General features: G+C 35.1%; 1 protein-coding gene across 5 annotated transcripts in view; it reads right to left on the minus strand.

Moving 5' to 3' along the window:
- The window catches only part of ARHGAP29 (Rho GTPase activating protein 29), a 94,664-nt gene that overhangs the window by 50,774 nt on the left and 17,909 nt on the right, over window positions 1-25,981 (minus strand). For all 5 annotated transcript variants that reach the window (XM_025355298.1, XM_025355275.1, XM_025355291.1 and 2 more), the window contains 6 exons: window positions 16,508-16,642; window positions 5,795-5,891; window positions 5,076-5,148; window positions 1,849-1,897; window positions 1,286-1,423; window positions 179-243 (listed from right to left, as the gene is read on the minus strand). In XM_025355298.1, coding sequence (XP_025211083.1) covers window positions 179-243; window positions 1,286-1,423; window positions 1,849-1,897; window positions 5,076-5,148; window positions 5,795-5,891; window positions 16,508-16,642 — 557 coding nt within the window. The remainder of the gene's footprint in view (window positions 1-178; window positions 244-1,285; window positions 1,424-1,848; window positions 1,898-5,075; window positions 5,149-5,794; window positions 5,892-16,507; window positions 16,643-25,981) is intronic.

Genomic DNA, 25,981 nt, shown 5'->3' on the forward strand with positions numbered 1-25,981 from the left:
ATATTTCCTAGATTTTTTCATAATGGACATCCATCTAAACTTAAAATAATTTTGTCAATAAAATGATCAGCATTTAAGTGCTTTCCTATATTAACTGAAATATTCTGATTTTGCAAATTATTGGGAGTTCATGAGTAGTTTCTTATTATAGAACCCTAGAAGTTCACAGAACACTTACCTGAATTCCAATGTTAGTTCTAGTTGCCTCTGCCAACTTGACCATATTTCTAGTGGACTCCAATTCTGAAAAGTTCAAAGAAGGTATCAGAAGGTAAAATCAATTTATTTCCCCCCCCCATATTCTAAAATTACTTGTAATTCCACAATTAAGAAGTTATCACAAATACTAGTATCAAGATATAACACAGCAATACTTTCTTCTTCTTCTTCTTTTTTTTTTTTTTAAGAGACATGATTTCACTATGTTGCCCAGGCTGGTCTCGAACTCCCAGGCTCTAGTGATCTTCCAGCCTCAGTCTCAGGAATATCCGGGATTACAGGCATAAGCCACCATGTACAGTTCTTAACGCAGCATTTCGTAATTGTGAGTGCTCATCAGAATCAACTGGCAAACTTTTTCAGAATATATTTGCCTTCATTTCACCTCTTTGAAGGATAGGACCTAGGCTTGTGTACTGACCCTCTACAAGACTATTCAGGTGATTCTGATTAGCATTCTCTATTATAAGCAAATAATATAGTAGAAAGAGCATAGACTTTGGATAGATTCTATATTCTTCCAGTTATGCTATATGACTTTAAGCAAATCTGCTATATGACCTTAGGGAATCTCCTGTCTTGTCTCTCTCAGCTGTAAAATAGGAAAAACAATTCGTGTCTTGCTTACTTCTCAGGGTTTTTGTATGAAGTAAATAAGATAATGACTATGAAAACATTTTGACAACTGTAAAACACTGGGGAAATATTAGCTGTTAAAATGTTTCTTTTCTCTGCTTCCATTGCCTTCTACTCATACATCTATTGTTGCTATTATCTCCTGACCATATTATCTGACTGCATTTCTTTTTACCAACTAGAGTATGACTTATTTGAAGGCGGAGACAGTATTCTATTTGTCTTTGTGTCCCTAGGTCTAGTAGTTGGTCCACAGTAAATATTCAATAATTACATCTAGTGTAAGAAGAGTCTTTTCTGGATAATGGTTTTATTCACTACAATGAAACAGGTACTAATTTGGAATTCTATTACTCATAATCTGTAAAAAATGAGTTAGAAACAATTTAATTATTACACTCTAAATCAGATGCTTTAAAAGGCAACTCACCCAAGTTAAGCTTTTTTTCAACCCATGAAACTATGTTCTTAGTATATTTTGACCAAGTTTTAGCATATGACAAAGCCAACTCTATAGAGTCAGTGTTCTTTAACAGCACATTGTCTAGTTCTAAAGGGGAAAAATTTCCTGAAAACAAAAATATCAAGGTAAGTATATGTTAAATGTGATCACATCATAACTCTAAACAAAGAAGCACTCAGATCCTAAGATGTTAGTCAATAAAAACTGTTTTTTTTAAAAAATACAAGTGACAAATTTACAATTTAAAAGGCCAGAGTTTAAACTTAAAATGGTTTCAAACTGTAATGTATTTTTGTCTTAAAATATATTTCTATTATTCATCAAGTTAAAAGCTTTACATAATTCTTGATCAGTCTATATCTCATATTATATATCTACTCTAGCAGGCTATTTCCCTTAAGCTTTATATGTAAAACTTCATATATCATTTTGCATTAAAAATGAATACACTAGGTTACTAGGCAAGAGGAGATTAATCCAGGACATCTATAGAAAGTAACTACAAGAAGTTTGTGAAAAGTTATAAATACCTTTTTCACTGGATGAGTCCACTGATTCCACAGAAACATTTTCAAACGACTTATAACATGGAAAAAGATAAATTTAAAATTAGAGAGGAACACAAATCTTTGCTTCAGAAATTTTTTGCCCCAATTTGTTACTCTGACATAATTCCTGCTAAAGAATTTCAAGTATTTAAAACTTAAAGGGCCTGAGAAGTCTGCTCAAGCGCCAGAACACTTCATAAGAATTTCACAGCTTTTTACAACAGCAGTTCCCAAGATCCAAGAATGAACAACCTCACTGTTGTTACTAACAGCATTAGTTAACATTAATGAATCCATTCAAAACTTTAAATTTTGCAGATAATAAAAATATTAGTCAAGAAGTTAGAGAAGCAATGCAAACAGATTGCTATCTAAACAGAAGACACAGATCTGTCTCTTCCAGTCATCTTTTATCATTTTACTATATGATAAGCATGTCTCCGAAAGTCTGTTAGATAGTTTAGTACAAACTATTTCTATGATGATGGAAATGTTTTATATCTGTACTGTCCAATAAAGTAGCTAATAGCTCCAGGTAGCTACTTGAACATTTAATAAGTGGCTAGCACGACTAGGAAGTGAATTTTTAATTTTATTTAACTATTATAATTAAATTTAAAGAACTACATGTGGCTGGTGCTACTTTATTGCACTGTGCTGGAAAACATCATTTACCAAAACTTTGAGATCTTAAACAAATTTAATCGATTTAAGCTGGGTAGTACAGGGTATACAGGGATTCAATGCAAAAATGATCAAGGAGACCTGGGTCTGAAGTCCAGCTCCATTATTACCTGTATGACACTGGGCTACATATTTTAAATTCACCTAACTTTGTTTGGTCTTCTGTAAAAGAGGGGTAAGAACACTACTTTCAAAAGACTGTTTTAAGAATTAAGATGATGTAGGCCTAGCGCAGAGCATGGTACATAGTGACCACTATTAAATATATTGCAACAGGCCAGGTGTGGTGGCTCATACCTGTAATCCCAGCACTTTGGGAGACTGAGGTGGATGGATCACCTGAAGTCAGGAGCTCAAGGCCAGCCTGGCCAACATGGAGAAATCCACCTCTACTAAAATACAAAAATCAGCCAGGTGTGGTAGCGCATGTCTGTGGTCCTAGCTACTTGGGAGGCTGTGGCACAAGAATTGCTTGAATCCAGAAGGTGGAGGTTGCAGTGAGCCGAGATCGCACCACTGCACTCCAGCCCAGGTGAAAGAGTTCTCACTCATTCTCAAAAAATATATATATATATAATATTATATATATGTAATACACAGTTGCTATATATATATATATATATATTCAAATGAGGCAAATATATAGAGAGAGCGAGCCTGCAACTATTATTTATTTATTTATTTATTTATTTATTTATTTATTTTTGAGACAGAGTCTCACTCTGTCACTCAGGCTGGAGTGCAGCGCCCATGATCTTGGCGCACTGCAACCTCTGCCTTCCGGGTTCAAGAGATTCTCGTGCCTCAGCCTCCCAAGTAGCTGGGACTACAAGTGCCATGTCACCCTTCCTGGCTAATATTTGGATTTTTAGTAGAGACTGGGTTTCGCCACGTTGGCCAGGCTGGTCTCAAACTCCTGGCCTCAGGTGATCCACCCACTTCACCCTCCCAAAGTACTGAGATTACAGGTATGAGCCACCACGCCCAGGCTGCAGCTATTATTTTTAAAGGATATTTTTCAAAACTGTTGGTCAAAGTAATTTTATTATTAGGATTATATATTATCATAGCTTTTTTATTCCAATCTCTAAAACAAATTAAAACCTTCAAAAAAGAGTACAAAAGAAAAAAAAAGAAAAAAGTATTTTTTCCTGTTAAGAATTAGTATCATATGTATGCACAATAAAGGTACAGAAACAGGAAATACGATTCACACCTAAAATTTAAATTGTTCAGTGTCTTGCCACACAGATAAACTGTGTTATCTTCTGAGGTAGTAGCAATAGTTTGAAAAGATAAACTTTAGGAATAATCATGAATAATAGCAAAATATTTAAACATCTTAAAACTTTTCATCATTCGCCTTCATTTGTCAATGGATGGCTTCAGAATCAGTCATAATTTTTGGCAATATTGTAATACATATAACAAACGCCTTAGATAGTAATTTTTATTTTATATAATTTTAGGAAGGACGTGAAGTTTTTATAATAATATAAGTCCTTGGCAAATTTCCATATATTTGGGATTTTTGTTTTTGTTTTTTTGTGTTTTTTTAGAGACAGAGTCTCACTGGCTAAAGAGCAATGACACAATCACAGCTCACTGCAGCCTTGAACTCCTGGGTTCAAGTGAACCCCCCCACAGCTTCCCTTTCAAGTAGCTGGGACTACAGACTTGTGCCACCACATCTGGCTAATTTTTTGTAGGGACAGGGCCTCAATCATGTTAACCAGGCCTGTCCTGAACTCCTGGCCTCAAGTGATCCTCCCACCATGACCTCTTAAAGTGCTGAGACTATAAGTGTGTGCCACCACACCTGGCTAATTTTTTGTAGGAACAGGGTCTCAATCATGTTAACCAGGATGGTCTTGAACTCCTAGCTTCAAATGATCCTCCCACCTTGGCCTCTTAATGTGCTGGGACTATAGGCATGAGTCACTATACCCGGTCCCAAATATCTGTTGAAATTCTTTTTGGATTTGATCTTCCTTAACAGAAAATGATCAACACAGGTCCCTGATGCAGTTTTTTTTTTACATATTTTGCTTGCATTCAGCAGAAAAGTTTAGTCAATTAAAAATATTACTACCATAAACCTTTAAAGAAATATTATCCATACATTCCTCATATTCTGTTATTTCATAGCAATTTTTCTTTTTTTTTTTTGGAGACAGAGTCTCACTCTGTCACCTAGGCTGGACTGCAGTGGTGTGATCTCAGCTCACTGCAACCTCTGCCTCCTGGGTTCAAGCAATTCTCCTGCCTCAGCCTCCCGAGTAACTGGGATTACAGGTGCCCTCTACCACGCCTGGCTATTTTTTGTATTATTAGTAAAGACGGGGCTTCACTATGTTGGCCAGGCTGGTCTCAAACTGCTGACCTCAGATGATCCACCCACCTCGGCCTCCCAAAGTGCTGGGATTACAGGTATGAGCCACTACCCCCGGCCTAAGATTAGGCAATAGTTGAAATATCAGGTTAAAAACATTAAAAGACTTTGCTTTCACACAAACTTAGCTTACCTTAGTTTCTCGAGAAACAGGCAGTCGCAATAATGAATCATTGCCTACATCTCCCATAAGGAAGTTTGTAAGGCTATCCAGGGAGGTTAAAAAAAGAAAGACAAGTCATTACACTTCTTTGTGACACGGTTTACATTCAACGTGTTATCTAAAATAATTTTTTAAAAATAAGAACCTTAGAAATAAACCCCTAGGAATCTGTTCACATAAACCACAGTCACTTGCAAATGGATGTTGCTTCTAAATAGCTATAAAAATACCTTCAAATGCCGGGCGCGGTGGCTCACGCCTGTAATCCCAGCACTTTGGGGAGGCCGAGGCGGGCGGATCACAAGGTCAGGAGATCGAGACCACGGTGAAACCCCGCCTCTACTAAAAATACAAAAAATTAGCCGGGCGCGGTGGTGGGCGCCTGTAGTCCCAGCTCCTCAGGAGGCGGAGGCAGGAGAATGGCGTGAACCCGGGAGGCGGAGCTTGCAGTGAGCAGAGATCGCGCCACTGCACTTCAGCCTGGGCGACAGAGCGAGACTCTGTCTCAAAAAAAAAAAAAAAAAAACCTTCAAATATAGTAATAAGGCCATACAGAAGGTAGTTTTTCCAAAGTTGTGATATTTAATACCATTTAATACTTCATTTCCCATGTATCTTACTGGATAATGCAACACACTCTCACTAAGACACCTAGGCCCAGCTGCTTTAAATGACAGTCCTCTACTTACGTATTTCCAAAGGTAAATGCCAAAGTTTCAATAGAAGAAAACACTTCCTGGAAGACATCGTTTTTGTTTTCTTCATTAACTTCTGTGAAGTTCACAGCTGTAAGGAAAAGTTGGTTACAATAAGGAAAAACATGCTTTAAACTAGATTTATACAGAATTATTTAATCCTTTAAAACTTCATCATTAGTTCAAGAGCATTAGAAGATTCAGAAATTGAAAAGCCTAACATACAAAATGGACATGATGTTCAAATTCTTCATTATGAAATTCATATAAAAGAATCAGCTTGCATAAAAGCAGCATTCCAAACTAACTACTCCATAGATTACATAATTTGACACATCTAAAAACTGACGCCATGTGAAATCAATCAGTGCTGGAGTCACAGAGTCCATGTTATACCACACCTCTCAATTATTAAGAGTGTTCTGTGCTATTTTCTCTTCCTTACTGCTTTCTGGCATTTTAAAATCAGCCAAACACATTGTAGCTCACTGAAGGCAATATGAGGTACATTTTTTAGAATGAATTACCAATAAAGTCATATATATATATACACATACATATACTTGATACAACATAAAACCTGTAACAAAGCATATCACATTAAAAAAAAAAAAAACCCAGTGATTTAGAAAATTAAAATTCCTATTTACTTACAGCCTTATTTCTTATAACAAGCTCTTGGGCTCTGAGGTCCATGTTGACATACAGCTGCCTTTTGTTTACAATAGCGATATCCTAATATTTTGCATTTTGTTAAAGCAAATTATGAAACACAACCGAAAAAGATTTCTTATTTTAACTTCTGTATGCACTCTTGTTAAAAGCGCAAACACAGTTTACCAAGACAAAGTCTGAAGGTGGAATTGGCAATTTTTAAAAAGTAATCGGTGCTACTTTGACTGGGTATAAAGAGTAACTGGTTCCCTATATAGCTCCTCCCTAGTATTCTTGCCAATAAAAGGAAGGAAGAGAAATCTTTTGAAGTAGTAGTCATCCTCTGCTTTAAAACAGAGTCGTTTTTAATCTTGGCTGCACATTAGAATTCCCTGGGGAGTTTTGTTAATAAAAACAAAGTCTGGGTCCCACTAATGAAAGATTCAGATTTCACAGGTATGTGGTGAAGAATATATTTTGTCGCAAGCTCTCTCATGTAATTCTAATACGCAATGAGAGTTGGAAAGCAAGAATTCCTAGGTAGGAGTGAATTAAACTTCAAGCCTATAAATTCCACGAAATTGCAACTAAAATTTTATAAGCATAATAAGCCTCTGTAAATTGGCAGGTGGGAGGCTAAGATCCATAACCTTCATCAGATTCTTCGAAATATCACTGATACAAACAAAAAGAAAAAGTTACCATTGCAAATATGGTTCTTAAATAATGGGCATTTAAAAAATATTCTGACTTCACTCTGACCAAGATAGAGAAACAGATTATACTTCTACCTGAAACAACTAAAACACACTCAGATAAAACATAAGAAATAGGCTAGGTACAGTGGCTCATGCCTATAATCCCAGGACTTTGGGAGGCCACGGCACGAGGATCACTTGCAGCCGAGAGTTCAAGACTGACATTAGTTATAATTGCACCACTGCACTCCAGCCTAGCTGACAGACCAAAACTGTTTCTTATTTAAAAAAAAAAAAAGATTTCTATACAAAGGGCATTACCAGGGATAAAAAGAGTCACTTACAATTATGAAAGAGTCGATTCATCAAAAGGACATAACAGCCAGGCGCGGTGGCTCATGCCTGTAATCCCAGCACTTTGGGAGGCAGAGGTGGGCAGACTGTCTGAGCTCAAAAGTTCAAGACCAGCCTGGGCAACAAGGCTAAACCCCATCTCTACTAAAAATACAAAAAATTAGCCAGGCAATGGTGGCGCATGCCTGTAATCCCAGCTACTGGGGAGGCTGAGGCATTAGAATCGCTTGAACCCAGGAGGCAGAGGTTGCAGTGAGCTGAAATCACATCACTGTGCTCCAGCCTGGGCAACAGAGCAAGGCTCTGTCTCCAAAAAAAAAAAAAAAGGACATAACTCCATATATTTATGTACCTAATAAACAGAGTTTGAAAATACTTTAAAAAACACAACGAAAAACACATAAATTCACAGTTATAACTGGTGATTTCAATAACCCTTCGCAATAACTGACAGAACACGTAGATGGAAAATAAGTAAGCATAGGGATGATTAGAACAACACTATCTACCACCTTGACAAGACATTTATATGACACCCTACCTAACATGTTCTTTTCAAATGCACACTGAAATACCAAGATAGACTATATTACAGGCCATAAAACAAGTCTTGATGAGTTTAAAAGGATTCAAATGAGGCAAAATATTTTTTGTGATAACATGAAATTAAATCAGAAGCAACAGAAGGATCTCCGGAAAATCTCCAAATATTTAGAAACTAAATAACACGCTTTTAAATAACCCAGGTGTCAAAGAAGAAAAAAGGAAATTAAAAAGTATTCTGATCCAGCACTCTGGGAGGCCGAGGCAGGAGGATCACCTGAGGTCAGGAGTTCGAGACCAGCCTGGCCAATATGGCGAAATCCCATCTCTATTAAAAGTACAAAATTAGCTGGGGGTGGTGACGCACTCCTGTAATCAATCCCAGCTACTCAGGAGGCTGAGGCAGGAAACTGCAGTGGGCCGAAATCATACCACTGCACATCAGCCTGGGTGACAGGGCAAGATTCCATCTCAAAAAATTAAAAAAAGGGATTTTGCAGAATAAAAATGAAAAAACAACATATCAAAATTCGTGAAAGGGGGGACCAGGAGATACAGGTAGAATGATAACAATTTCACAGGAGTATGATGCATATGTCAGAATTTTCAAATGGTACCATTGTTTATTATACAATCATACCTCAATAAAGCTGTTTATAAAAATACATTGTAAAGTAGACTTTAAATAGTACTTTATGACATAATACCATCAACAATGTAAATCCTACTTGTATTCCCTAACTTTAACCTGCTAAAAAAATAGTTTATAACACTATCCAAAATTGTATAATTATTCTTACTTTCTTATATTTTTTTATCACACCAAACATGACGGGGAGATTAAAAAATAATAATTGTAACAACCGTTGAGTAGTGAAAAGAATAATTATTGAATCAATTCAACATTTGAGCCATCTTATCTTCATCCCTACTTGAGTGAAGTTATAGCCACCTAATGAAAATTCCTATTCCTAATGCCTTTGTCTGACTTCAAAACAACCCTATATTTCTAATATCTAATATAATTATCTTTTTTGCTCCTGCTCAGTGTTTCAAAGAAAAGTCTTTGGCTCCTTTCCAATAATAAATATTCCTACTCTTTCCTACATTCCCCAAAACCCTATACCAACTTTACTCCTCCCTCACAGCTTCATTATCTCCTATTCAACTGACATTTTTTCTTATGCTACTAACATACTCAAATCTTTCCTATGTGAAAAAAATGTTCATTTTGCCATATTTCTCCTTAAAGTTACCATTCAATCCATTTACCGTTTCTTCACTACTGAACTCCTATAAATAGGCCATGCCATGGCCTGTATTGCCTTTCTTCCCAAGTTAACATTACATTCAAGATTTGGCTTTACACCCACTTTAATGGTTATCAGAGACTGGAAAACTTTTTCTATAAAGGACCAGGTAGTAAATATTTTACATTTTTCAGGCCATACAGTCTGTTGCAACTACTCAATTCTGTTGAAAGGGGCCATAGATGATACATAAATGAATAAGACTAACTGTGTTCCAATAAAGCTTTATTTACAAAAACAGGCAGCTGGCCAGATTTGGCCCACCAGCCTGTTTGCCAGCCCCTGGTAAAGAGGATGGGTTCTGAAGTCAGTCTGCCTAAGTTAAATCCTAACTCTCTCTCTTACAATGTTACATAACTTCACCCCTCTGTAACTCAGTTTCCTAATTTATAAAATGGGGATAATTACATACTTCAAGAACTGTTGTGAAGATTAAATGAACTTAGAACAGAGACTGTTACATAGAAGATGTTCAAAAATGTTAGCTATTATTATCATATAATAACATAAAACACTGTCAACAATAACCTCCTATCAGTCAAAATTAGAGGTCTTTTTTCTTGTAAGTCTTCAAGCTACTAAACCTTTTTGCAAGTTTCAACAACACTACCACTTAATATATATGCAAAACTTGGACAAACTTCTCTCTATGCCTCAGTTTCCATATCTGCAAAATGAGAGGTGATATAAAAGTAATATAAGGCTTTGGAGTTTCAGCCCTGAGTTTAAATCTGGTTTCTACTACTTTATGTGTTAGTCTGGATACATTACCTAACTTCAATTTCCTCATAAGCAAAACAGCATATTATTGAGAGGAATGACTGAGAAAACAAGTGTGAAGCACCCAGAGTACAGTGCTTGGATTCAGTAAACACAAGCTCTCTTCCTCTGTTCAATATCCATCTGTAGACAATCTGTACTCCATAGAGCTTTCTCTACTTAGCCTCTATAGTTCTTTCTTTATATACACTATCCCTACAGAATCTCATCCACTTCCATACCTTTGAGGGAACAAATTCCTAAACTACCTGTCTAGTTTTAACCTCCGAGCTCAATTTGCATTTCTAATAGGCTGATATATTTCTTCTCCTACTTTCCACCTGCTATTTTCCATACAATCCTTAGCTTATTAGCTTCACTTTCAAAAATGCCTCTAAAATATTTTTTCCTCCTTTCCATCCCCATTTGCCACTGATTTAATTTAAAAGCCCATGTTTTACCTCTAGTCTGAACTATTTAGCAACCTGACTGGTGTCTCTGTCTCCACTCCATCCCCTCTATTAATAGTTCTTCAAAAGCTCATTAAAATGTTGCTTAAGGTTTAAATAATTGCCTCCCTTGAGTTCCCTATTAAATCACAATACAAAGCCCTAAGACACATTTAGTATCTCTTCAAGAAATCACATGAATAGCTTTCATTCATCCAACCTATCAGAGCAGCAACTTTCAAATGTTTTTTTACCACAACCTTGGGAAAAAATACATATTGCATCATGACTGAGTATTCTATACACATATAATAATAATAATCAGTTATATAACACCTATAACATTTCTGACACATACTTAAGTTTTATATAATAAGTGTTGCTTCTGATTTTTCTTTTCTATTCTCTTTCATTTTTAAAAAATGCTGGTCACAATCCACTAACTTGATGTCATGAGTTAGAGCCCACAGTTCAAAAACCATCAATTAAAAGATACAATGGAAGAAAAGCATGAAAAGGGGGGGAAAAAAAGAATAAAATACACAGGGAAAAAAACAAAAAAGCTACAAGACCTACCTAATGAAAACTTTAAGTTGCTTCCGAGGAACACAAAAGACAACTTGAAGAAATAAAGTACATATTATATTCTTGGATAGAAATACTAAGTATGTATATTTTCCTTAATTTAATCTATAAATTTAAAAAAAGTAGGTATTTTTTGGAACCAAACAGCCAATTCAAAAATCTTCATGGAAAAAATAAAATTCTAAACAAGTTATCCCTACCATATATTAAAATGTCACAAAAACTACAATAAAAACAGAATGGTCTGGGCATACAACTGAACAAATCAATGAAACAGAATAAGGTCCAGAAACAGATATATGTGAGAATGTAGTGTATTTATGATAAAGATGACACCTCAAATTAGTGGCGAAAAGATGAATTACCTGCTAAAACTTACCAGACGCTTAGATACTTTACAATGTTTCTGAAGACTTAACTTCAACAAATGAAACCATGAAACATCAGAAGAAAAAACATTCAAGAATTCTATTATAATCTCAGAGCAGAGAAGTCTTTCCTGATACTTAAAACCCAGAAACCATAAAAAACACTGAAAAATGTTAATGCAAAAATAAAAGAGAAAAATCAAGTAAAAAAAATTTTCAACATTAATCAAAGACTAAAGGCTAATTTTACTTACACAGAGTTTCTATAAATCAATAATAAAAGAAGACCTACCAGCAAAAGAAAAACAGATAAAAGGTCAATTAACATAAAAGGATGTAAACATGGTATTGAAACAAATGAAAAGATATTCAATTGCACTCAAAATGAGGGAAATGCAAATCAAACCTAGACTGATACCACTTTTCACTATCACACTGGATAACAGAGCTTTGTAACCACGTCTGTTGGCAAAGGTACAGGAAATCAGCCTCTTCAGCACTGCTATCAGAAGGGCAGAACCTATACTGAGGGTATCTGGTAATATCAAAAAATATAAACACACATGCTTGCTGATTCAGCAATTATTCATCTAGGAATTTGCATGACTATTGAAGCATTGTTTGTAATAGAAAAAAAACTGGGGCCGGGCGCGGTGGCTCAAGCCTGTAATCCCAGCACTTTGGGAGGCCGAGACGGGTGGATCACGAGGTCAGGAGATCAAGACCATCCTGGCTAACACGGTGAAACCCCGTCTCTACTAAAAATACAAAAAACTAGCCGGGCGAGGTGGCGGGCGCCTGTAGTCCCAGCTACTCGGGAGGCTGAGGCAGGAGAATGGCGTAAACCCAGGAGGTGGAGCTTGCAGTGAGCTGAGATCCGGCCACTGCACTCCAGCCTGGGCGACAGAGCGAGACTCCGCCTCAAAAAAAAAAAAAAAAAAAAAAGAAAAAAAACTGGAAATGATCCAAACATCCATCAGTAGTTAACTGGTTAAATAAATTATAGTACATCAATATAAGGGATTACCATACAGCTTTGAAAAAACAAATAGTAACAAAAGAATGAGGAAACCCTTTCCGTGCAGGTAACCAGGACAATGAACAAGGAGCAGAACGCTACCATCTGTGTAAAAAGGAGGTTAAAAAAGACAACACATCCGTGTATGTGCTTGTATATGTATATCTCTGAAAAAACACACAAGAGACCAATAAAGGTTGTCACTTATCTAGGTAAAGGAATGAGTGACTAACGGTCAAAGGCAACAAAAAAACTTCATCATTCAATACCCTTTTATACCATTTGCATTCCGTGTGAACTGCCTATTAATAAAATCAAGTTTTCAAAACAGAAGTATAAGGCTTCTACAATCTTGAAGGCATAATTAAGACTTATTTTTCTTTTTTGTTTACCAATTTTTAAATATAGGGTAAAATGCAGAACATAAAAAACCTAAATTAAGGGTTACTTTCATTTATATTAGAAATAAGATTGACCAAAATAACTGAAAATAATGAAAACAAATAGTACATAATAAATTACTGAGTTCTGAAGATACCTTTATCTCCTTTAAAAACAGGCTGTATCTCTCTTACCATATTGCAAATATTTTGTCAGACTTAATTTCCTGTTTGGAAACAGGAGGACACACAGGAAATGCAAATCACTACTAGAATGAATGGGAAAAAAACTAAAGATTTTTCTTTTAAAAGTTATTAGAAGGTAAACTCCACATTTAAAATAAAAAATATGGGTAAAGATTCCTTTTTCTCACTTATACAGAGGAAGCAGACACACTTCATGCATTCAAACCTGTGGTAATACAAATACGATTCCACATCCCTGATTCTAAAGTTATTCTGTATTTTTTTCTATTGTTTGGTAGATTTGAAAAAATGCATTTCATACTTAAGGTCTTAAAGTTAATCATATACCTAAGTCACTGCTGTTTTTTAAATATACACAGAGTTAAAATTAAATGATGGGGCCAGGCGAGGTGGCTCATGCCTATAATCCCAGCACTTTCGATGGCCAGGGCAGGCAGATCACCTTAGGTCAACAGTTTGAGACTTGCCTGGCCAACATGGTAAAACCTCATCTCTACTAAAAATACAAAAATTAGCCGGGTGTGATGGCACATATCTGTAATCCTAGCTACTCGGGAGGCGGAGGCAGGAGAATTGCTTGAACCCAGGAGGCAGAGGCTGCAGTGAGCTGAGATCATGACACTGCACTCCAGCCTGTGTAACAGAGTGAGACACTGTCTCAAAAAAAACACTCAATGATGAACCCCGTGTGGGGGCTCATGCCTGTAATCCCAGAATTTTAGAGGCCAAGGTGGGAGGATTGCTTGAGGCCAGGAGTTCAGGATCAGCCTGGGCAACATAGCAAGACCCTGTCCCTGTGAAAAATTTTAGAAATTTAAAAATCAGCTAGGAGAGTGACAGCTCACATCTGTAGTCCCAGCTAACTGAGATGCTGAGGTGAGAGGATTGCTTGCGTTCAGGAGTTTAAGGTTACAGTGAGCTATGAACATGCTACTGCACTACAGCCTGGGCAACAGAGTGAGATGCCACCTCTTAAACAAAAAGACTCAAATCTTAACTAATATAAAGGATCCCCATATTCCAGACAGCTTTCTGTCCCAAAAACTTTTCCTTTCTGAAATAGCTACTACTGTACATTTATAGGTTTTAAAGCACTTAGACTGGCTGGCACTGAACAGATACTCAAAATGGTTTCTACCTACTCTCTGCCTTTCCAGGTTTTGAAAACTAAATTGCCATTAAATGAAATAATTAATTAAGTTGATTTGACCTCAATTATTCAAGTCGCTGAATATTTTTCAATTGGAGTATCAATGATATTTTTAAATGGCCTCAAAATAAGAGTTGGGGCAGGGAAAGAAGTTTTATTATAAACCATACAAATTTAACACAAAGAAAACACAATTATTTAAAGTGTTCTAGTCTCATGGAGTCCTACTGAAACAGAGGAAGTTTCCCAACAACAAAATAATCTTCCCCTTTTAAATGTCATCCAGCACAGAAGTAAAAGAGTAACAATAATCCCAAGTGTAAAGATAATAATAGTGGAAAATAATATTCAGAAAATTACTTTTCCTCAAAGACAAAAAGATCTTCAAGGTATCTGAGACAGCACTCTCTTCAAGTTTGTTTCTGGAATGTGGACACCAACTAGACACAGGCGCACTCCTTCCCCAGGACATCCTGACCGCACACAATAGCTACTGACAACAATTGAACTAGGTTGCTATTTCCAAGCATGGAAATTTTACTATCTATAGACGCAAATTTCCCTATCTAAGTAAAGTTAAATGGTACTTGTAAACAATCTATTTAGAAACAAATTTGGTTACTAAGCACATTTTTGAAAGTCAGGACAGAAGAAGCTATTCATGTTTCCCATTTAAAATCATCTACATTTTTTTCAGTGTTTGAAATACAGAAATAAGGAAACCACACAAACATGATAAATCTATGTCAAAAAGTGCTGGGTGGGGTGGTTTCCTTAAGTATGTGAACTACATTTTTGTAGACAAGGTTTTTTTTTTTTCCCCTGCTTCATCCGTTGACGCATGCCCTTTAGCCTCTCCGAATATGATCCTGTTCACCAATCTCATCGTGTTCTTCTCACCCAGAGTTCTTGTATTGCAGCCCCATTCCCACTCAGCCCAGTCCAGTTAATGCCTACTTGACCTTTGACTCAGGACAGGCAATCCCTTTCCCCAAAAGGAGAGTTTCCTTTCCTCATTCAGCCTAGAGTGAGTTCCTCACTCTGTGCTCCCATGGTGCCTAGGCATACCTCTATCACAGAATTGGTCACAGGATTGCTGTTACCTTGTCTGTCTCTGACTGCTACATCACTGCTACCTAAAGGTCACTTTTTGTAGTTTTATTACTTTGAATCCATTTACCTTATCGGTGGCATTTAACACTGATAATAACTTCTTAAAACCCTGCACTTTTAAAATTCCATGTCACCTCCTTGTAGGTCCAACTCCCTACCTGTTAGGTGTTTCTCCAATTCCTCTATATCTTCTCTCTCTCCCTGGGATCTCACATCAGTTCTCTACTTACTCTGCATACTCATTTGATGTCATCCTTTTCCACTACCTATACATCAACAATTCCCAAGTCCACATCTTCAACACCGAACTTCTCCATAACCACTAACATTCAACCTGTGTCGTTCTGTCAAACTGACATTCATTCCCTCTTATATAACAAATCGCATTTGACCACTACCACACCCAGCTTAAGCCCTCAGCTTCAACCCTCATCTAGCCCATTATTCCTAACAATCTCCTAATTAATTTCCCTGCCTCCTGTCTCATTTCTTCTCAAATACTCACTTCGTTCTCAATCTTTCTTTTATATACCGCAACCCAGAATAATTTTCACAATTTTGAGTGGCAAGTCATTTCATCAGAGGATAATGGTCCAACTCTTCATGCTAAGTTTTAGCATCTATATGCTATAGATACACACACACCCATACATATATATGATAAACTTATTTTATAATTTTAATTTCATTTTCACATTTTAAAATAAGGTCCCAATTAAGCCTTCTTTTTCTGCATTTGATTCCCTCTTTTAAGTAGTCACTAGAGATTACCACTCTCCAACACCAATTGTCCTCACATAACAAAGACTTCTCGTACACTAATCACCTCGAAAGAGCATGCACTCATTCATAAAAAACTCAAATTTTAAACATCAATTGTTCGGTTTAAGTTAGTCTTTTTAAAGTATTTGCTGCTAAATAAAGTTAGTTTTTAAAAAGAAGAAAGCTTTAGGTGTGACTTAGTGGGAATATTTCAATATCAAAGTATATATAACTCCTTATTGACATACATCATACAAATGCAATGAGAGGAATTGGCTATATATTCATTATAAACTAAAATATATCACTTGGCTCCTTTTTGCCCACAGCAACCCACTTTGACTATATCTTCCTTACCTTTCACTTTTGCAGTGAGCATTTCTGCAGCATTTTGAAGATCAACAGAATTGAGGTTCTGATGTTTATTCATTATAGACTTTAAAACACAGAGCAGTTCCTCTAGACGTATATGAATAACTTCTTTAAAACAGTCTTTAAAAAGAAAAAAAAATAATTTATTTCCAGAGCAAAGTTCCACAAATCTAAACTACAAAACATCACCTGAAGCACATTTCAAGTAGAAGCCTTGGTTACACAATTTTTGCCTACTATACGTTCATTTCTATCTTCACTGTTGCAATTACATACAATTTAAAAAGCCTTCAGAAAATCCTTAGTCATTTTAATTCATTAAGGATTTCAAAGGCTCTCACAGTTATGGTCAATTTAAGTACTACATTTTTCAGTTTTCTCAGTTTTAATATATGCTCCAGACTTCCCTTGAGACAACTTTATAAGGTAAGTTTTCCTTGTCTTATACTTTTACTATCATATATTTATTTAACATATCCAGTAACTCAGGCATATAAAGATCATCATCTAACCTACACATTTTTAAAATTATGATATAATTTACCTATGATAAAATGTACAGACCTTTAATGAGTTTTTGTGCTTTTTAGAAAAACTGAATTAGTTGCCAATGATGAAAAATTGAGGGATCATTACACAAATTCTAGATTTTGCCTACTTCTGAAAAATCAAAATCTTTTACACTCAGGGCCACATTCCTCCTTGGCCACAGTAGCTGGAACAGAGCAGTGCTGCTCTCTTAGATAGATGAGTTTCTTCTCAGTGCCCATTCATTTTCTCCCAGCCTACTCCACTCATTTACATCATTCTAGGTCAGAGAGATGCAGTTTTATTACCCCTTAAATAAGATGACTATATAATTTATCATTCAAACCAAAATACTTTTGCTAGTGGAAAGGGGGATGCTACTCACAGTCATGCTAGCACAACAATCACATTCTATGATCTTCATCCCAAGTAAATCAGAAAGTATAATCACCCTACCTTTAACCCCTGAAGTAATCCTCAAAAGTCTGACAAGACAACTACTTTAAGTACGGTACTTTTATATAATTTTCCTTTCTGTAAACTTACACAGCATTGGTTTTTAATAAGAGTTAATATCTATTAAGCACTTACTATGTGCTAGGCACTATTAAAAACAAAAGGATATTATTTCATTCAATGTAATACTGAATACTGTGATGGGTCATACTCATTATGACCCATGTATGTATATACACATATTTCTGTATCAAGTCATCTATATTATTTATATAAGTATATATTTTTATACATATTTATATCTTTTATACACATTTCTGTATGACTACATATAGAAATATTTATGTGTATATATTTAAACATATATACACATATGTACATATATACATACAAATGTATGTGCACATATGTATGCATGTATAAATATATTCATGAAAATGTACATATAAAATATGTATGTCTATATAAATATCTATATGTAAAAAAAAATATATATATTTCTTTGTTAGTTGAGAGGGCCTAAAAGAAATGACAGTAGCAACAAGCACACCTAGCACCCAGATCTTGGTTTCTAATACTATTCTCCAATGAAAGCAACCAGGTCTCCTTAGAGAAATAGCTGATTCTAGGACCAGGGTAGAAATGTTCAAGATAAGTAACAAGCATCTTGTAATGCCAGAAAGGAAGGAAGAACTTTAAAAAAAAAAAAAACTAAAACAAACAACAAAAAACACCCTACAGTGAGGAGGGCATGTCAAAAGTGCACAGGAACCAACTGAAAGTTTCCAATAGCCAAAGCTGGAACTATGTGAGCAACAAATAAACTAATATTGGATTATAACCTAAAGTACATAACAAATGTTCATGAGTCCATACTGACATAAATGATTGAATACATTAGTAAACAGGGGAAAAGAAACAAATCTCTAGTGTAAAAGAACTGTAAAAAATGTGTGCAAATACTTTGCTCTCAAGAAGGTGAAACATAACTCTCTTACATATGACCTATGTGGACTAACTTCTTCCAAAGAGTGTAGTATGGAAAAGAGGACAAAAAGAGTAACCTGACAGTGGAGAAACTTGACAAACACTACTGAAGACAGGTGACCAAGGTCAACATCAACAGTGACAAATCATGTTCAAGGTAAATATCCTTGATATAAAGTGATGAAAACAACACTTTACATCTGTAATCTTCCTCCCAATATCCCATAACCCCGGTCTAATGAGGAGAAAAATGTCAGGCAAAATCTAATCAAGGGCCATCCTACAGAACACCTAATCAGTATTCCTTAAAATAAAAATGAGGAAAGTTTGAGAAGCTTACAGCCAAGGAAGACCTAAGGAGAAACAATTAAATGTAATATGATAGGATCCTGGAAGATAATAAAGAGTATTAGAGGAAATCTATGGAAATCTGAATATAGACACTAGTTAATAATAATGCATCATTATTACTGGTTATCAAACACTGGCTCTATAACTCTAAGAGATGTAAGATGTTAATACAGTGTATGGACTATATGGGAACTTTGTATTATTATCTCAATTTTTCTGTAATCTAAAACTGTTCTAAAAAATAAAATCTATTTTTAAAATGAAATACAAGTAGGTAAAATATTTTAGGAATTTTATGTGTTGTTGAAATTTTCCCCATAAACATAATTTTAAAGCTTGATATACAATTTTTGTAATTCTTAGGGAAAATGTGAATATGCAGTTTAAATAACTGTCTTAATTTAATAAGTATCACTATTATCTCTTTTTTATAACTGGTAATGTTAGTTTGGTAGGTTTACTTAGTTGAGGCAATACAGTATAGTGGTTGAAAAGCATAGTCTCTGAAACCAGACTGCCTGACTGAATTCTAACTCCATGGCTGAGAAACCTTGGGTGAGTTACTTAGCCCCTCTGTGCCTCAGTTTCCTCACCTATAAAAAGAAGGTAAGGTAGCTAGTTCACAGGGTTATTGGGTTAAATGAATTAAAACACACAAAGCACTTAGAACAGTGGCTGGAACACAGTAGGCCCTTCATAAATGTTTGCAACTATTTTTAGTTGGTGGAAAAGTAAGTAATCGTGGATTTGGTCACTAAAAAAAATTATATATATGTATACATAGCCAAAACCTCAATTACTTTTGCACCAACGTAATATTTTATGCAGCAGTAGAAATAGGTTAATGATATAGGTTAGCTCTGAAATGAAATCTAGTAGATATGAAATAAAGGAAACTTCTGGGAAAATAATATAATTTGAACAGGTGTAAAAAAATCATAAAACCTTCCTTTTTTTTTTTTTTGTCTTTTATTTTGTTTTTTTAGTTGAAGTCTCGCTCTGTTGCCTGGGCTAGAGTGCCACGACGCAATCTTGGCTCAATGCAACCTCCGCCTCCCAGGTTCAAGCAATTATTCTGCCTCAGCCTCCCAAGTAGCTGGGATTACTGGTGCCTGCCACCACACCCGCCTGATTTTTTTTGTATTTAGTAGAGACAAGGTTTCACTATGTTGGTCAGGCTGGTCTCGAACTCCTGACCTCAGGTGATCCACCGGCCTTGGCCTCCCAAAGTGCTGGGATTACGGGCATGAGCCACTGCGCCCAGCCTATGGAACCTTCCTGATATGCTATTTTTTCCCCAGTTTTGTACAGCCAAATCTCTTATTTGGCACATATATAACTAACTAAAGCTGGTGTATGCTAGTACTTCTGCTGACTTAACCAAAACCAAGGTGGAGAGATTCTCATCACAGAGAGTTACACTGCCCTCTTTTTGAAACCTAATAAATGTTAGTCTTAGAAAAAGTTATTTCTATCCCGTGTTCTAATGTTTTACAATAAAATTTTCAGGTATTAATATACTTAGGAAACATTAAATCTCAGGCCAAAAGAGCTTGATTTTCAGAGTGCCAACAACAACCATCAATACTCAAAATTAGTGTTGGGCAAAAACTACAAAATACCAATGGCCTAAATGCCTACATAAACCAAAGTAATACTGTGGTCTTCTCAGAATCAAGGAAATTAAACATGTAGAAATCCATATATTTCTAAAATTATTAAATGCTTTTCAACTTTCTCAGTTTTAATTTCTAATAGATACAACCCACATAAAAACTCTTTGGGATCTTCAGTAATTTTTTTTTAACAGCGTAAAAAGGTCCTGGGAGTCCCTGCTATAGTTTTTCTTAAAAATCACTGTATCCAATCTGTCCCTGGATTTCAAGAAAAATAAAAGAAAAAAAATCACTGCAACTGCAAAACACTCTAATAATTGGTGGCAGCACAAATGATCTACAAACTTGCAATTCCTTTTTTTCCTACAGGGTAGCCCTAATAAACAGATCTTGAAGTTGTCCCCAACTAACATACTAAAAAATGGCATCAGAATTATTTTAGTAAGAAGTTTCAGAAGCTCCTTCAGTTGCACTATAAAGAATTCCAATTCCTGAAATTAAATACCCTTCTGAAGCCCACAAATAAACAGAAATGAACATGATGACTAAATAAAGAAAATGCTAATCACAAAGGTTCATAAACTTTCCTATATATTTGGGCAGAAGGGTAAACTACGAGGTCATGAGCATGTCCTAATAATATTTCAGTTGGAACTTCATAAATCAGCAAGCCCTCAACTAGTTGTGCCATAAATGGTTTAAAGAAAATTCCATTTTTACCAAAACTGAAGAAAGTGGCTGCTTGATGCAGTAAAAAACAATAGATTTAGATAGAGAAACCTGGGTTCCAACCCTTGATCAGCTTCTTCCTTGAAAAGAACACATACAAAACTCTTAGCCTCTCTGATCTCAGATTCATCCTCAGTAAAAACACAATTGATAATACCTGTTTTACCTACAAGGTTGTTGTGAATATCAAATAAATAGAAATAAAGCTACTTTATAGTCTTAATATACATAAATGGCAATTACTACTAGTAATTCTGTAAGCCATTCAAACTACCTTTGAAAACAGGTTTGCCTCACATACAATCATGTTCAATAACAAATACATTTATAGCTAGATCCCACAGTATTTTGACTAAGGAAGAAAAGACATTACATTTAAGTTTCAATTTCATTTTCTGCGTAATATCTAAATTGGTGAATTATCTGAAAAAGAAAGTCATTCAGGATATGTTTTATTAAAAATTTCTACACCTCTCAAGTTATAGTACTTAATTGAGTCATATAACTAAATACAAGATAATTTTCAAATGCCATAGTGTTCACATTGTAAATGTAATGAAATTTAATTTATACTACAAAGTTATTATAGATGTGAATATAATAAAATTCAACTAAAGTCTTAATACTAGTTGTCTAGAACAGTAAAACTTCTGTATCCCAATGTTTGCTTATCTACTCACTCTGTAATACAGTAATCTGAATTTTAATTTACTATTTCACCCATCTGAGTCATTTATTTTCTGCTTCATTCCACTTATCAAGTGAAGACAGATTAGCCAGCTCCAATTTTTGTTCTCATGCATTAACAAAATACCACAGTGTTTGTATTGCCAATACTTCATGGAAATGCTTAAGTAAATAAATGAAAAAAACATGATGTTTTCTTTCATTAAAAAAAAAACCTGACAATAATTTGAAAATCAATCTTGTTAATTCAGCTTAACCTCAGGAGAAAAAATGTTTCAGAACTTATCACTAGGAAACTCCTTTTGCTGTGATGACTTTTGAAGTTACAGGATGAAAGTGAAGCCCGAGAAACAGCAACTTACTTTATTCAGCTACCGGGGATTATGAAAATAGTAACAACTGACATTTGAAAATGCTTATTCTAAGAGTTTTACACACATAAACTCATTTAATCGTCACAAAACCCCCATTATCTCCTTTTAATAGACACGGAAACAAGCATAAAGGAAGAAGATAAATAACTTGCCCAGGGCTACAAACGACTAGCAAATGGCAGAATGAGGATTCCACCTCAGGTATCCTGGGTCTAGAATTTGAGCTCCTAATCACTATGATATATTGGCACATGGTTGAAGAAGCTAAGCTTAATGACAAGTACTCTGCGATCTGCAATTTACCAGGCTTTAACTTCCAGTGAATACGCTAGTTACTACTATAAACATTGTTAAATGATATAAACCATTCTAGGCAAATGCAGAAGAGGAATCTAATGCACTGAGAACTGGCACAGGTGTAAATGAGCTATTTGTATTTCATACTTCGTTTCTCAAAGATTCATTTCATACCTTCTAGTCACTAAACAATGATCTATTAACATTCACATTAACTTCTAAGTGATATCCATTAGAAATCACTTCTAAAAAGATTTATTTCTAGGGTAATATAGAGCAGTACACATCTGAGGCTAGCAGCTTAATGTGTCTAATATTTCACAAAATTTCTGGCACACTGTAAAGTTACATAAGAGGCATCAGTGGTAAAAGTAACAATGCAATTTGTCTGAAAAAAAAATTTACACATCCTCCTGTATATTCTCCCTGGGAAAAGAACTGAGTTAACCCACAAGACAGGATTTCAATGAAGACTTTGTAAATTTATGCAGAACCTCTCATAATAGAATATATTATTTAATGGTATTAAACTTCTCATTTAATAAAAAATTCAATAAAAACTTTTTATTCAACCTAACTGTTCAATAAAATTTGTTTTAGAAAGTTAACATACTACTTCTGACTATAGTCCTGTAAAAACAATTCATCAGAAGCTATCACTTATGAGGTCAGTGTTATTATTTTTTTAATAATATAAAGGTGATACACTCTTAAATTAGAAAGCATCTTTTAAAAATAAGAGAACTTGGCCGGGCATGGTGGCTCACGAGAAATCCTAGCACTTTGGGAGGCCGAGGGGGGCAGATCACGAGATCAGGAGATTAAGACCATCCTGGCTAACAAGGTGAAACCCCGTCTCTACTAAAAATACAAAAACTTAGCTGGGTGTGGTGGCGGGCGCCTGTAGTCCCAGCTACTCGGGAGGCTGAGGCAGGAGAACGGTGTGAACCCAGGAGGCAGAGCTTGCAGTGAGCAGAGATCATGCCACTGCACTCCAGCCTGGGCGACAGAGCGAGACTCTGTCTCAAAAAAATAAATAAAATAAATAAATAAATAAGAGAACTTGACTAGTTCATCTGAAATTGGTCTTACATTTTTATCTTCCTTTCCAGCCTATTTAAAAACCAAGCCAAAAAAAAAGAAAAAAGAAACAAAAACAAGGCACGATAGTCACAAACCAAAAAATCCATTTTAAAATAGTACTATATAACAAAAAAGCTGTAAGAAATTATTAGACTATTTATTTTCCCTCAAATATATTTTAAAATGGCAGTTAATATTTCCAAGCACTGAGTAGCAGAACAATTAGATATTTTATACTATTCTTTCTAGCCCAATTAAAAAGCCTTTACATTTTCCATATTCTCAGAATTTGAGCTTCCTTGAATGCTATTCCACACGAAAATGGGGAGGTATGTCACAATGACAGACTTTAAAATTATTATATAAACTTGAAAAGCACTTATATGAGTCTGTTATTTAGAATTTAGAACACATTATTCCACGGGGAGGAAACCATAAACCTGAATTGGTACTTATATTGCACATATATTAATCTACAGTGTTATAATTAAACACAACATGCATATGCATAACTGACTGCCTTCAGCATTTTCATATAAGATAGAACATTTACTCCGCAATTATTCCTAATGTATCTTAATGACACTGGACAGAGATCTAAAACTTCAAATTCCACATCTGCTAGTTGTATAAGGCTACAAGGTAACCTCCTCCTGGCGGTTAAGTAGTGGAAAGAGAATTACCAAACTCTGTCACTTAACTTACCCCAGCAAGAATAGAATATTTTCAGTCCTCTAATCTTCCACATTAAGCTATTTATATTTGTAAATTTGAAAATTAGAGATAAACCATATACATATCTTAACCCTGTTGGGAGTACAGAGCTCTTTGGCAGACATTTACATTTTTTCTAATCAGTTCCTCAATGACAATTACAATATGAGCTTCATATTCTCAGGAAATTTTCATTAATTTGTTTTCATATAATTTGAAAACAAATACTGAGCTGTCTTCTTAGGTCTAAACTGCCAACATTCAGAACAATGCATAATAATCTCCAACTCTAATCAAATTTTGAATTGCAGATTCGTAAAACTGATAACATCTGGCACAAGTGCCTCATTCTTAACAAAAAATTAAATGAATTAAGCCATATTCCAAAGCTAGTCAGTAGAACTAAGCCTAGAACCTAGATTCTGATTCTCTTTTCAGAGCTTTTGCTGCCATCCTTTACTACCAATTTAACCAAATCGTATAACCTGGCCATTATTTATCAGCAACAAGACATTGATGAAATCACATAAGTTATACATACATCTCATCTGTGAAGCAGAGCTAAAGGTACCTGCCTTTGAGGGGACTGGGTGATTAAACTTGTCTGTATGACAAAGTACTCTGTAAAATGAAAAGCACCATATACAGTTATATATCATTTCTAACTACTTGGAGAAGGTAAAATGTAGCCATAAACCAATCATGAAGCTGTTTATGTAAGACTAGCCTCAACCTATGATTAAACATCTGTGGTAAAAGTCAAGTGACTGCACATTACTGCTGCAGTTAGTAATAAAGGTATTAACAGATAAAAGTTATTACAGAGAAAATGGTATTCTGATTAAACCAAAAGATGATTTAATTGTATATCTACATTCTTTATTCTTAAGAGCTGCCTTTTTGGCTTAACAATTAACAAATGTGAATTAAAAGGTAATAAACAATGCCAAAAATATGGCATCTTCCTCTTAAGGAGGCAATACACAAAATATTGGGAGGGTTACTGAGAAATTACTGACAAGGCTCTTCCACTTTAAAAGAAAAACAGCGAATGAAACGGCTCTTTGCTGTCTGGCCACAGTTCAACATTGCAGTGATAACCACAGAAAAGAAGTCCAGGGATATTTCTCAACACCCAGAGATGAAAAGCAGGGCTCATGACTATAGGGATACATGTAATAATACCATCTTAAATAGAGCATTTTAAACATTTTACCTTTCCTGAAGATTACATCTCACGAGATCTTTGTAATACTTTTGTTAAGTAAATAAGGAATAGTCTGATATTCTAAAGAAGCTGAAAATCATCAAAATTAAAAACACGCACAATATTATGTAGCATTTTACTTATCTTTTATAATGAGGTACATTTATGTTTATAAAACAAAAAGGTTCCATCAACTCAAATTAACTTGCTTATTTATAGATTTTGATAACAGTATTTCAAAGACCAAAAAACCAAATTCTTGTTATATTCAAAATTCATCCTGACGTGGCATACATATATCCTTTTAATTCTGATTGAAGACTAAGCATTAAAATCAACCCAAAGGTAAATAATGAACATCCTCTGGCCATTGCATATTACTGCGTTGGTTATCAAAAAAACAGTTTATCCATTTTGTAATTAATTTGTT

Source organism: Theropithecus gelada, chromosome 1 (assembly GCF_003255815.1).
Source record: "Theropithecus gelada isolate Dixy chromosome 1, Tgel_1.0, whole genome shotgun sequence".
NCBI lineage: Eukaryota > Metazoa > Chordata > Mammalia > Primates > Cercopithecidae > Theropithecus > Theropithecus gelada.